We start from the raw sequence: 12,763 nt of genomic DNA, 5'->3' as shown, positions 1-12,763 counted from the left end.
AAATCAAACTCCAGGTGAAACATGTTGATTGAATGCATAGTTATTATAACTCAAGGTTTCAAAAGCACAAATCCCAGGCCCTGTACAAACGCCTCAAATCCGCAGGTTTAATTATGGAAAGAAACCATTCATTCTTCATCGGGTGGCATCTCATCCTCGATATATCGTACAAGTGATACCCGCATTTCGGTAGTATCGTCCCCCCGCAGCACATCACTGACGAAGTGGGCCTCGATCTGCATTTGAACCTGTGCAATTGTCAGAACAATATCCTACGGCGAGCCGCGGCCACGTACCATCTCCAGAGCTCCCCGTAACACTCCACACAGAATGTTGGAGAACCACAGTTCATCCTGCGCCCGACCATCGTCCGGTAGCTCAACAAAGTCGGCCAGCGGGTTCTCCTCAAATATCAACGAAAACTGGTTGTTATCGCTCGTCCAGTTCGTCACCGTGGGGGTGATATTCAGGAACATCTTGAACCCGACCTATTCCACCCGCATTGGTTAGCGGATGTGCTACCGGTGCCATACAAGGGTCACATATTCGAAGACAAACCTTGGAGATCATGTCTGCCGTCTCGCGAAAGTTGGCGCAGCGGCCCACGGTGGACTTCGCCAGGAAGTCTTCAATTAGACGCATGCCAATGTTGTATCCCATCTTGTCCAATTGTTTGTTGACCTCCATGTAATCCTCATCGTAGTCCTGGCATAGCTGGGCTACAATTGTACCGTATGTCAGGGTCACCAGCTCCGCATTCACCTTGTCAACTCGGCTTCTGTCAAATCAATCAGTCTCGCATTGCAGCGCCAGCCAAAGAGCCAGCCAGAAATCCAAGTTATCGTTTTGCAAATATTACAAAGGGTCGTTCAGCTTACTGACTTCCATAGACTGTAATCGAAAAGAAACAATTAGCCAAAGTATCCCAGATAATAGGTCAGACAAACATACTCTTCTCCTAATCTCGCGGTTTTTGTAGCAGACATTTCTATGGATTATCCGAGGACCTAGATCCCAGATTTATTTTGTAATAGAAATTAATAGAAAAATAAAATAAAGAGAGGGAAGCAATGAATGAAAATCAGTATAAGGTTACGTCTGAAGTCCGTTGAGATTCGTATCTTCCCCGCCAACAAGTAGATAGGCCGAAGCGGAGCGTGGACATTCCGCCAGGTTGCGTTTAGCGCGCCTAAAATGCGTTTTCCGCGCCTATGATCTCCGCCCCATCGCAACTTTGCCTGCAGTGATATTTCTTGACGAACTATAGCTGCACACTTTGAATTGGGTTGGTACCAATTTCTGCTCTGGAATTATTGCTCTTATTTGGCTCCTTTCCAATACCTCACCTGCGCCATACGTCGACGAGATACGTTTCCATAACATGTCGGGGGAGAAACGCCCGGCCCAGGCAGCTTTTGGCTCTTCTAGCCAGCTTGTCGTCAAGCGAAAGAAGTCGGACTCGGAGCTTGATCTAGGAACAGCAGTGGTCAAGGGATCGTCGCAAAATGGAGCGTTGGTACAAGCGGTAGGTCAATAGTCCTTGTTTCTCGGAGCTTTTCAGAGCAGCTCCTTCAAGTCCCCAGGAGTTGACCGCGAATCCAGGTTCCCCGCAGTAGTGGGCTCGAAGCCCCGATCATGGAGCTTTCTGGTCATTCGGGCGAAGTATTTGCAGTTCGGTTTGATCCTACCGCACAGCATATTGCGTCTGGATCGATGGATCGGTCTATTTGTACGTGCTTATATATCCGCTTTTATGTACCGAATGTGTGCTGATCGTGCAACGACCTGAAGTGCTCTGGAATACCTACGGCCAATGCGAAAATTATGGCGCCCTGACAGGCCATCGAGGAGCCGTGTTAGATCTTCAATGGTCTCGGGATTCGAAAGTACTCTATTCCGCCTCGGCAGACATGACCCTCGGCAGCTGGGATCTGGAGACAGGCCAGAGAATTCGCCGGCATGTGGGCCACGAAGAGATCATCAATTGCCTTGATATCAGCCGGCGTGGGCAAGAGCTTCTAGTCAGTGCAAGCGATGACGGGTGTGTTGGAATATGGGACCCCCGGCAGAAGGAGGCTATCGACTACTTGGAAACAGAACTGCCGATTACTGCGGTCGCGATCTCTGAAGCAGGAAGCGAGATCTTCAGCGGTGGCATCGATAATACAATTCACGCGTGGGACTTGCGGAAAAAGGCAGTGGCTTACTCTATGGCTGGTCATAGCGATACTATCACATCACTTCAGATTTCTCCCGATTCTCAGTCTCTCCTGTCGAACTCCCACGATTCGACGGTGCGTACCTGGGATATCCGGCCGTTCGCACCCAGCAATCGACAAATCAATACCTACGACGGTGCTCCCACGGGGCTGGAGAAGAATCTTATCCGGGCAAGCTGGGACCCGAAAGGCGACAAGATTGCTGCAGGAAGCGGCGATCGTAGTGTCGTGGTATGGGACTTCAAGACCGGAAAGCTCCTCTACAAGCTCCCCGGCCACAAGGGCACGGTCAACGATGTACGGTTTTCACCGAATGATGAGCCCATCAGTGAGTCATCCCCAAAGTATACGTATACAGAATTGCCTCTCCTAACGCTTTCTATAGTCGTATCTTGTTCTTCGGACAGGAACCTTATGCTTGGAGAACTGGGCAAGTGAAGTTGTACTATTTAGTTATGAATCCACCACTTGTACAAATATTCTCTGCAAGAGGCACCATTTTTATAACTAACCAGAGCCAACTCAGGTTGTTTAAATAATTATAATTCCAAATCACTGCATCTTCAGCTGATGCGCGAGGTATTACAAGAGGTATAAGAGATACTGCTCAGAATGATACCCATATAATCTATTATTTTTGTCAAGCTCTTTATTTGCTCTAACAGGCGGGCTCTAGTTAAATATAGATTTTGTATTTGTATGAGAGTGAGTGTATGGTCTATAGGATCTATCTACATTTGAAGTGTTTGCCATATTCAACCAAAATGTGAGCCCACATTTGGTGGTATCTTTACTAGTATTAATGTCAATATAAGAAGACTCTTTAGCCACCTTCTAATTCCAATAAGATAATATACTGTGCATTTGATAGTTATGAGCTATAAAGTCTACTTTCTTTTATTTTATTAATTCAACAATTTAATCATATAAAAGGGGGAGAAAAAACTGCGACGATCCTATATTGTATGACATGTGACTAAAATGGTACGTATCGATACATATTTGGCCGCCTTCCGCCCTAGAAGCAAAATAATGACAGTGTCATTATTGAAGCCAGGAATTTGACATGCCTTAACAGGCTTTTACTCTTAACCCACCTGGACAGTGGACTCTGCACCGCCGAGATCATCGCAGAAATCCACGGAGATTGCAGGAGACTCCAGACCGACTGAAAATCATTCGCAGGGCTTACATCCCTGTTGCGGCGGTCTTGCGCTGGTTATGCGTGCGCGATGTTGGTGCTTACAGATGATGTCTGCTCCTTGGACCGCATGGATATTCTGGCTCCTTCTGCTGCCATCATGGATCTCCATGGCCGGAGGGATGACTTTGAATCAGATCAATGACCTTAGGTGTGTGTGTGTGTGTGTGTGTGGCAATGGCAACGATTAACTGTCCTGCTCTCGTGTACTGATACAAGGTCTCTCTGATACAGGACCGACACTGAACATATGTTCTACCATGGCTTTAACAATTACATGAAACATGCCTTTCCAGAGGACGAGCTACGCCCGCTGACTTGTCGCCCCTTGGTTCGCGACCGTGCAAATCCAGCGCACATCGAACTGAACGATGTCCTGGGGAACTACTCCCTGACCTTGATCGATAGTCTGTCCAGCCTCGCGATAATGTCATCGAGCAATGACAGTGGTGCTATAGCGTGGGCTCACTTCCAGGCCGGGGTGAAGGATTTGGTCAGACTTTATGGAGATGGCTCGGAGGGCCCTGCTGGACAGGGCGAGAGGGCTCGTGGATTTGATATGGACAGCAAGGTTCAAGTCTTTGAGACCGTTATCAGAGGCCTAGGTACGGTGTGACTTGGCAGCAGTGCGTTTCAAGACTTGATCCCATGTCGACTAACATGTGCGATTCGGCGCTAGGTGGACTGCTCAGCGCCCATATCTTCGCCGTCGGTGACCTTCCTATAAGAGGATACCACCCTCTAGACACAGAAGCAGCCTTTGCACAGGCATGGGACAAAGGTTCTTTTTCCGAGCATGATCATGGTATCCAATGGGAAAACGGGTTTGTCTACGATGGCCAGCTCCTAAGACTTGCTGTGGATTTGGCGAACCGCATTCTACCCGCCTTCTACACTGAGACGGCTATTCCTTACCCGCGCGTCAACTTGCGGTATGGGGTCCCGTTCTATGAAAACTCTCCACTGAATTTGGATCCTGTTTGTGAGAAGACGGGTGACAGGTCTTGCCAAAAAAGACGCCAGGGAATACCTGAGATCACAGAGACTTGCAGCGCGGGCGCTGGTAGTCTTGTCCTCGAATTTACCGTTCTGAGCAGGCTCACTGGAGACGGTCGATATGAAGAGTTGGCTAAAAGAGCATTTTGGGCTGTTTGGGCCAGAAGAAGCGATATTGGCTTGATTGGTTCAGGCATCGATGCCGAATCCGGCAAATGGGTGCATTCTTATACTGGAGTACGTACCTGAGAGATTTGTTTTATCAGCTATTGTGTCTCATTGTTGACATGCTAATACTACGGCTGTCAAAAAGATTGGTGCCGGGATTGACAGTTTTTTTGAATACGCCTTCAAATCCCATATCTTACTATCTTCTGGCGATCGCTCCCCCTCGAATAGCGAGAGCCCTTGGTCAATATGGGACAACTATTATATACCTTTAAGCGAGTACGAACATTCTGCCGACGCCTTCCTTCACGTATGGGAAGAGTCGCAGGCCTCAATCAAACACCACCTGTACAGAGGCGAAGGGTATCAACACCCTCATTTTATCCAGGGTGACTTGTTCACAGGCGCCACTCGTGCCTTCTGGATGGACAGCCTCAGCGCGTACTATCCCGGCCTTTTGGCGTTGGCAGGAGAGCTCGAGGATGCCACTGGGATTCATCTACTCACAACTGCGGTATGGACTCGATTCGCCGGTCTTCCCGAGAGATGGAACGTTGCCACTGGGGATATAGAAGGTGGCCTGACCTGGTGGGGTGGTCGTCCAGAGTTCATCGAATCGACCTACTATCTTTACCGAGCTACCAAGGATCCATGGTATTTGCATGTAGGGGAAATGGTTTTGCGAGATATCAAGAGGCGATGCTGGACTAAATGCGGTTGGGCGGGCCTCCAAGATGTTCGGAATGGTGAATTGAGCGATCGGATGGAGAGCTTCTTCCTTGGAGAAACTGCCAAGTACTTGTTTCTTCTTTTCGATCCCAGTCATCCATTAAACACCCTGGATGCCCCCTTTGTGTTTTCCACCGAGGGCCATCCCCTCATTGTGCCCAAGCGCCTTTCTTCGGACCGTTCTCGCCGTAGTCGTGAAAAATTCTCCGACGAGAATACTTCTCAGGCGACATGTCAGATACCCCCTCTACCCTCCGGTCTAGGCGTATCGTCAACCGCGGCGCGTCCGGATATTTTCCATGCAGCGAGTCTTGCACGTTTACATCTCATGCCGGGTCGGGGTGGAGCTGAAGGCGCTCTACTAGATTATGCTTATGATCACCCTAGCGTTTCGCTGGCCGATCTACAATCACCCAGCAACTACACATTCTACCCTTGGACATTGCCACCAGAGCTTGTTCCGTCCAACGGAATGAGTTCCCCAATGACCACTCGTCCAACGCTTGATATCTCATTCCCAGCCCTCCCCGGCGTGGTTGCAGGCCCGGGATCTCTTGAGCGTGTTCGTGAGGGTATTTTGATTAAGAACATTGGCGGCCTTCGGCTGAGTATGATCCAAGACCTGCTCTTGTTAAGTTCCTTCGACGGGACTACGACCGAAGGCTTCCGAGTGCAAGTGATCAACAGTGTACCTTTGGGAAAAGATGAGAAGGTATACTTGTCTCACGAAGTTACGTTTGAGGTTTTGGATCCCACCGATCCCAACTTCACTTGCGTACGTGACTCGAATATTGTTGACATCGTCGTTGACGTTGGTCCAGAGCCTTTTCGCAAAGTAAACGATTCACATGGCCACGGAGAAAAGGGGGCAGTAGCAGGCCTCGAATCAACGCAACAGCAATCTATGACATTCGACGACAAAATTGGAGGGATCACCTCGGCACCATCCTCTTCATCAAGTATGAGGACTGTTTTATCATCATTAATGAGCCACGTTTCTTCTTTGCTCCGCGATGAGAGTCCATCAGGCTCAACGAAATCGCCAAAAAAAACATCATCATCATCGCGACTCGTCATTCCAGCTACGTTACCCACAGGGCTGGGCTCGGCGCCGCTTCCCGACGTCCCAGATGCTTCCGTGGCCTTCTTTCCGCGTGATTCGCCTGCTCGTCGTCTGTCCTGGTCTACTATCTTCTTTGTTGACGAACTTTGTGATGAACGCCTGCCCAAAGAAGTGGTGCAAACCCACCAGGTTCTCGTCATCAAACGTGGCGGCTGCAGCTTTTCACAAAAACTGAAAAACATCGCAGCGTATCCGCCCTCGCGCTCGGCTTTGAAACTTGTCATCGTTGTTTCATATGACGATGATGATGACGACCCCGATCTTCCCGTGGCAGCGGCGCAGAAAGACCCCCCAATAGACTCCACTCAAAGCAAGTCGCCACGGTCATCGACACCCCAACAACTCGCCGCGCACCGCGCAGAGCCCTATCTCGTCCGGCCGTATCTGGACGAACCGCAGATGACAACAGGGGGCATCCCACGCCATCATCTCATCAGCATGGCGATGGCTGGCGGTGGGGAGGAGACTTATGAGCTCCTCCGCCGCGCAACTTCCGTGGGTATCAAGCGGCGGTACACGGTGCATTCCCAGGGTGTTCCAATCAATAACTTGTTTATTATATAAATCCCGCGTCAAAGGTGTGTTATAACTTGATAGACTTGATTTATTAATCGTTGCATCAAATACTGGATGAGAGTATTGCTTCCATTTCTTTCTTTTCGAATAATGTAAACATAACATGGTTCTGTAGAACACGCTTATCTCTCAGTATTTCAATCTGGCTCTCTGGTCATCTAGCACTCCATCTTGATCGGCCAACATTAACCCGACAACCTGGAATAAAAAGTCGGAGTGAACCATGGCTGAGATCAAGAGATACGGTTGTACTGGCATCATCTTACCAGGCAAGGTCTCTCTCTGAAAGACTCAATGTAGGAGATGAGTTCAATGAAGAGAAGGGATAGCATTATGGCAGTTCCCTTAGAGCTTGTACCCCCAGGCTATTCCCAATTAGGAATCCAAGGTGTACTCCGTACCTCGGCCATGCTATTACTACTACACAGGTACTAATCCCAGCGATAGACTGAAGATTGCCGGTTTCCAAGACTCCCCTTGTCTATTGCCTTCGATCTATATAAGCGGACTTCAAGTGCTCATGCCAATGGACTGGGATTTGTTCTTTGAACCCTGCTAGAAGGATGCTATCCCTGTACCCTGTCTGAAAGTGTGGGGTATCAGGCAAGCGTTCCCGTATGTTTATTCTTAAGACATTCTCATCTCTGATATCTTGGTAGATTGGGTATCCTCTAACAAACTATACAATACAATATAGCTTCAGGTTCAAACATGCCGGTAGATATTCGTTCGAGGTGGTAGAAGAGGCTTCCACGCCGAGGTGAAAAGCATAGACGGGGGTCACCAGCTGCTGACGGTGCATCACTGGACCCTCCACAATACCGGCGTTGCAGAGGACGGTCAAGAGCTGGTGGTAGCAGCAGACAAACCTTGTGGGAGTTTCCCAGGAGCCGAGGATGGTCTTGTTACGATTAGATGGCAGCGAATATATTGATATTCTATAGATGTAGTTGGCTGGATTACCTTTAGGATAAGATAAGAATTGTATATGCGACCGCATCTATTTCTGCAGCTTTCTTATCTCATGTCTCAATATAGATCCAGATATGGACCCTTGGTGCCGGGTTTCTCAGCGCTGTCAGGTCTTGAGGGCAACCAGGGAATATCTAGGCCAGACAGACTATGAGTCTTATAATGTATCAAATACAACCAGTCCTGAATTTTCATGGGTTTTTGGACAAATCCAGTCTACTAAGGCCAGTACTCACTACTCTTAGCTGTGTGTATGGTCACATGGTCAATCTCGATCTTACCTCGCTGCCTTCCGTCCCTGGACAACCAGTTACCCAAAGCTTTCCCAGTGCTGCATTATTAGAATATAAGTACTGATCTACTTTACATTCTCACATACGTACTGGGGGATTCACATCTGCAGAAACAGGTATAATACACAGAGACTCGCGCCGGCAGTTAATGGGGGTTGCTGGCGTCGAGAAGACACAACAAGTGAACTGGTTGAGTTGTACCTGAATTCCCCCTACCCTTTCAAATTTTTGTAAATTTTAATTGATAGATGCACTAATTCAGTTGCCTTATCATAGATATGAAGCTACAAAGAGATGGTGGGCGACTTGGTGGTTGGAACTAAGAGCAACCTGCTCGGACACTCACTACAGCCGAGGCGAGATCGAGGACCACTTTCGGGTCCACAACTCTACTAACTACTACATATGCAAAGCGACGGAGCGTATGGGCTTGTCAAAACCCAAAGATGCCAGCTTGAGGGATTCAAGTGGCCGGACATTTGTGATGGTTAGCGCGCATCCTGAAGAGTTGACAATATGGAAACCTGTCTCCTCGCGGGAAACACACCGGGAAGCGAAGTAGGCTGACGATTTGCGGCCAATGGGCCCCCCGTGCATAGAGACATGGTCGATCTCGCTCAACGAACGAAGTAGTCCATGGCGTCCAGAATACGATCCTGATCCTCTTTTTCCTAATTGGGCATCTGGAGTGGAGTCTCGAGCGGCCCGCTTTGATATCAAAAGAAACCCGGAATGTCGACCGCCGGTCGATGCAGGACCAAAATATAGCATGGACCTTTATCTTTGCTCGAGGAACAACTACGGAAATTCTGGTCATCAGCAAGATTCGATACAGACCGAGGTACAAGAGGGGCGCGCTTCGAAGACCCCTGGCAGGCTGTGCAGATAACCAGGTCAAAACGTGCCCACTTTGGGCATATCCAAGAAGATCACGACAAGCCCGCGCTGGGTAAGTAGGTGTGGAACTGTTTTGTATTGTCGTGGTCTCCGTAACATTCCTCGGCTCTGAACAGTAAGACAGATTTCTAAGAATATAATACTCGTACTATATATAGACCAAGGAGTCTATTCATCGAGTGGCAAGCATTTAAGTATATTGATATGGACTAACTAATTACTTATAGTTAACTCTTTGCTGCTATTGCACTATAGTCACGCCATGGCTTGCTGGATCCTTTACGCAGTACACTGAGCCTACATAATTAATAGCTGATGGGTCAATTAACATGGCCTGTAGCCAGTGGCTGCCACTATTACTGATGCGGAAGAGGTTAACACCTGTTGCCTATCATCTGGCAACAACAAGGTTCTCTTACTCTTACACACAAACCATTCCACGTTCTAGGCCCGCCAGGGTTGTCCGGGTGTAATAACCAGTGAATCATCCTGGCATGGGTACGGAGTATACCCACCGTTGCGAGGGCACCGTCTGATTTGAAGGGCAACAGAACAGATCCATTCCTAGCACGCGCTGGTCGTGGCGTGTTCGAGAGCTGCGGTGAGCCGGGAAGTGGGTTGTCCATTGTTGTTAGCTAGTGACTACGTATACAGTCAGTGATACCGGCCTTCCGTACACTATAGAGTAAAGTGTCAGTGTAAGCGTCCAGTGTCCAGTGTACTCGATGGTTCAGGTGGGGGGGGGGGAGGCTAGGGCTGGCTGGAGGGGTAAAAAAAGAACGCAAAAACGTCGTCGTATCGGGAAAAAATTCTCCAGAACATCCCGCCATCGCCGTTTGACTGTAACTGAAGACAGGACCCCTGGCCAGGTAAGTAGGGTTTTTCTAGTCCAATGATGGCCCCATTCCATACCGTCTGAAAGAGAAATCCGGTCGAGAAACGGGGCTAATTTCTGGCTGGTATTGTACTGACCCTGCCTGCGTTCAGATCACCTTTTCTCTTCGCCTGCTTATCGGCCGTTTGTTACCTGATCCTTACCCCCCTCTCGTTGCTCCTCTTGGACTTCTCCCTCCCTTCTTCTCTCTTCTTTTCTCCTTCTCTCTCTCTCTCTCTTCTTCTTCTTCCTTTTGATAATGTCCTCATCCGCCGCCGATCAGCATCCTGCTGAGACTCGCGATGCCACCACCCAAGTCGCCGGACACTCCGCCGCCCATCCCCCCCGCTCCACCGAACTCGCCAGTCTTAAGATAAGACTGCGCGCGGCGCTGCGTCAGTTCCCCGACTTCCCTTCGCCGGGCATCCTGTTCGAGGATATCCTGCCAATTTTCGCCGATCCGACGCTGCACGAGGCCCTCCTTCGCTCCCTGGAGCTGCATATCCTCCAAGTCCATGGCGACCAGAAGCCCGACGTGATTGTCGGCCTCGAGGCTCGTGGCTTCCTGATCGGCCCTAGCCTGGCTCTGAGACTCGGTGCCAGCTTTGTTCCTGTCCGCAAGCAGGGCAAGCTGCCTGGGCCCTGTGAGACTCAGGCCTACGACAAGGAATACGGCCAGGACTTCTTCCAGATGCAGGCTGACTCCATCAAGCCCGGTCAGAAGGTCATTGTCGTGGATGATATCATTGCTACTGGTAAAGAACAATCATTTCTTTTTTCCCCCTCCTTTACTGATATCCTACAGGTGGCTCTGCGTACGCGGCGGGAGAGCTGATTAACAAGATGGGCGGCAACCTCCTGGGTTTCATCTTCATTCTCGAACTCGAATTCCTCAAGGGACGGGACAAACTTCCTGCTCCTGTCTACACCCTTCTTTCCGGCCAGGAAGAGAAGGCATAAACAAATCTTCTTCTCACCAACTCAACTCGTCTTTTTCATTGCGACTGCTTGATAAAATGATTTTTTTTGATACCTGCGCCTCGTCTTTCAGCTCATCGCTCAGGAATCCCCCTTAATGTCGCCTATAGAAAAAAAAAGTTCGCTCGAAAAAAACTCTTTTCACACAACACAGCAATGCAGTGGTTGATACAAATAACGGCTCCACCCCCGTAAAAAACAGGACAAACACCAACTGGCTGACAGATCAACGACCGCGGTCATTCCAATTCAATTCACTTGATGAGCGATGTATCCTAGTCGGGTGGTCTAGCCGCCTTGCTTGGACATACATCCAGGTAGATACGTTGGTTTTTCGCAGCCCCTCTGTGGCCTGAACATGAGCGAATTTTCCTACATACAGATTTTGCCATCAATTGGCTGTCCTTGGCCGACTGACGCGGCAAATGACTCGAGAATTAAGTACTGTTCGCACTCTCCATGCTTTCCATTGGACATACAACCGTATTGAGATAGTATAAATATAATCAATGTTTTGCACCTCAACGCTCTTTTCTATTCAATGGGTATCTATAGAATTCTAAAGAGTTATGCACAAAGCAATGATCATCTTTGTCATGTCCCTATATATAGTTCATAGAAGGGGAAAAGCGCCCGCTATTGCTTTGGGATGGATTTCCTCATCACGGCCTCCGCCCAATCAGCCGGAAACCCGATCTGCTCAGCTTCAGCAATCGCACGATTCATCCGTCCGATGTACTCTTCTCTTGGCGGGCCCAGCCGCACGCGGTCCTCGTCCACGTAGATCAGAACAGGCTGCTGGTCGCCATCCGCCAGCCTTGACTTCCGCTGCTCCTCGTCTAGCCAATTGATCACCGTCGCACGCACGTACCACTTGTTGTAATCGCCCATTCCTTGCTCTTTAGGCCTGACCTTCCGGTCTATGAGCGGGCGTGCATCCGGCGCTGCATGGTCGACTCCCTCGTATCCGTCGAGGAGAAACTCGTCTGCGTCACTCATCTCGTACAGCACGCCGTAGATCGCCCCTTGATCTTCTTCCTCTTTACCTCCTTCTCCCCCCCTCGATATAGGAACGAGATCTCCGTGTGTGACCTGCTCTCCAACCCGCAGCTCGCGTGGTGGGATCACGTTCGCATACCCTGCTTCGCAAATCAGCCACCGCCACCCGTCTAACCGGGCGATCGCGACGGGGTGAGCCGATAAATCCGGGTCATTGGTACATCGGTATCGCATCTGTGTAAAGGAGAGATTTGACCCGTAAGCGAAATAGAGCGCTGGTCTGTCGGCGCGAATGATCTCGGAAAGCGGACGCTCGGTCTCGGTCGTTTCCACTGCTTCCTTGGCGACAACCGTGGTTGCTGGGGGTAAATCGTCAACCCGAATGGTCGGTTCGTCCTTGAGATGCATTTTGATATATTTAGACGGCGAAGGCGGTTTAAAAGTTGGAAAATGATGTCCGAACCCTGGCGGCACTCTACTGTTTCCACTCAAGCGGCTAACTGTGGTAACTAATTGTTGTTCTGTTAGAGGCTTTGCAAAAACATATATACCTGCATAAGAAAATATAGTCAACTCTTACCAGATGACTCTAGAGCAATATGCTATGTCTTATCTAGTAAAGCTCAGGACCACTCTGAAGATCAATCCAAAGTGACATACAACAACAGTATGCCCAACTAGTTTATCATGATAACATAGATAACGACTCCGAATAGATTGCTGCCTGGGGGGTTGAAT

The 12,763-nt window shown here is 49.3% G+C and overlaps 5 protein-coding genes across 5 annotated transcripts; 3 read left to right on the top strand and 2 right to left on the bottom strand.

Annotated features, from left to right (window-relative positions):
- Positions 1-90: 90 nt before the first annotated feature.
- On the bottom strand, positions 91-1,081 carry ASPZODRAFT_112587 (hypothetical protein). Its single transcript, XM_022721044.1, has 4 exons — positions 952-1,081; positions 559-778; positions 297-488; positions 91-248 (listed from the first exon to the last, which is right to left on the bottom strand). The coding sequence occupies exons 1-4, from the start codon at positions 984-986 to the stop codon at positions 129-131; spliced, it is 567 nt and encodes a 188-aa protein (XP_022582596.1). The 5' UTR covers positions 987-1,081; the 3' UTR covers positions 91-128.
- A 173-nt stretch (positions 1,082-1,254) lies between these two features.
- ASPZODRAFT_130006 (hypothetical protein) lies at positions 1,255-2,926 on the top strand. The gene is made up of 4 exons (XM_022722411.1): positions 1,255-1,525; positions 1,603-1,729; positions 1,792-2,547; positions 2,605-2,926. The coding sequence occupies exons 1-4, from the start codon at positions 1,382-1,384 to the stop codon at positions 2,655-2,657; spliced, it is 1,080 nt and encodes a 359-aa protein (XP_022582595.1). The 5' UTR covers positions 1,255-1,381; the 3' UTR covers positions 2,658-2,926.
- Positions 2,927-3,440: 514 nt separating this feature from the next.
- ASPZODRAFT_62205 (hypothetical protein) lies at positions 3,441-7,000 on the top strand (the record flags this gene model as incomplete). The annotated part of the gene is made up of 4 exons (XM_022729064.1): positions 3,441-3,571; positions 3,655-4,025; positions 4,100-4,653; positions 4,730-7,000. 4 exons carry the CDS (start codon positions 3,441-3,443, stop codon positions 6,998-7,000), a joined length of 3,327 nt encoding a protein of 1,108 aa, XP_022582594.1.
- A 2,995-nt stretch (positions 7,001-9,995) lies between these two features.
- Positions 9,996-11,367, top strand: ASPZODRAFT_1508365 (hypothetical protein). The gene is made up of 4 exons (XM_022725677.1): positions 9,996-10,043; positions 10,162-10,803; positions 10,854-11,187; positions 11,252-11,367. Exons 2-3 carry the CDS (start codon positions 10,308-10,310, stop codon positions 11,006-11,008), a joined length of 651 nt encoding a protein of 216 aa, XP_022582593.1. The 5' UTR covers positions 9,996-10,043; positions 10,162-10,307; the 3' UTR covers positions 11,009-11,187; positions 11,252-11,367.
- Positions 11,368-11,538: 171 nt separating this feature from the next.
- ASPZODRAFT_129999 (hypothetical protein) lies at positions 11,539-12,738 on the bottom strand. The gene is made up of 2 exons (XM_022722410.1): positions 12,606-12,738; positions 11,539-12,534 (listed from the first exon to the last, which is right to left on the bottom strand). Exon 2 carries the CDS (start codon positions 12,431-12,433, stop codon positions 11,663-11,665), a length of 771 nt encoding a protein of 256 aa, XP_022582592.1. The 5' UTR covers positions 12,434-12,534; positions 12,606-12,738; the 3' UTR covers positions 11,539-11,662.
- Between the last annotated feature and the right edge of the window lie 25 nt (positions 12,739-12,763).

The sequence above is a fragment of the Penicilliopsis zonata genome, assembly GCF_001890105.1.
Source record: "Penicilliopsis zonata CBS 506.65 unplaced genomic scaffold ASPZOscaffold_4, whole genome shotgun sequence".
Taxonomy (NCBI): domain Eukaryota; kingdom Fungi; phylum Ascomycota; class Eurotiomycetes; order Eurotiales; family Aspergillaceae; genus Penicilliopsis; species Penicilliopsis zonata.
This window is presented reverse-complemented; position numbering and strand designations above follow the sequence as displayed.

Coding starts and splice junctions, on each gene's coding strand:
- ASPZODRAFT_112587 (XM_022721044.1), bottom strand. CDS start 986: ATGTCTGCTACAAAAACCGCGAGATTAGGAGAAGA. Junction 779..951: donor ACCGCGAGATTAGGAGAAGA/GTATGTTTGTCT, acceptor TTGATTTGACAG/AAGCCGAGTTGACAAGGTGA. Junction 489..558: donor CGGCAGACATGATCTCCAAG/GTTTGTCTTCGA, acceptor CGGGTGGAATAG/GTCGGGTTCAAGATGTTCCT.
- ASPZODRAFT_130006 (XM_022722411.1), top strand. CDS start 1,382: ATGTCGGGGGAGAAACGCCCGGCCCAGGCAGCTTTTGGCTCTTCTAGC. Junction 1,526..1,602: donor ATGGAGCGTTGGTACAAGCG/GTAGGTCAATAG, acceptor CCGCGAATCCAG/GTTCCCCGCAGTAGTGGGCT. Junction 2,548..2,604: donor ACCGAATGATGAGCCCATCA/GTGAGTCATCCC, acceptor CGCTTTCTATAG/TCGTATCTTGTTCTTCGGAC.
- ASPZODRAFT_1508365 (XM_022725677.1), top strand. CDS start 10,308: ATGTCCTCATCCGCCGCCGATCAGCATCCTGCTGAGACTCGCGATGCC. Junction 10,804..10,853: donor GGATGATATCATTGCTACTG/GTAAAGAACAAT, acceptor GATATCCTACAG/GTGGCTCTGCGTACGCGGCG.
- ASPZODRAFT_129999 (XM_022722410.1), bottom strand. CDS start 12,433: ATGCATCTCAAGGACGAACCGACCATTCGGGTTGACGATTTACCCCCA.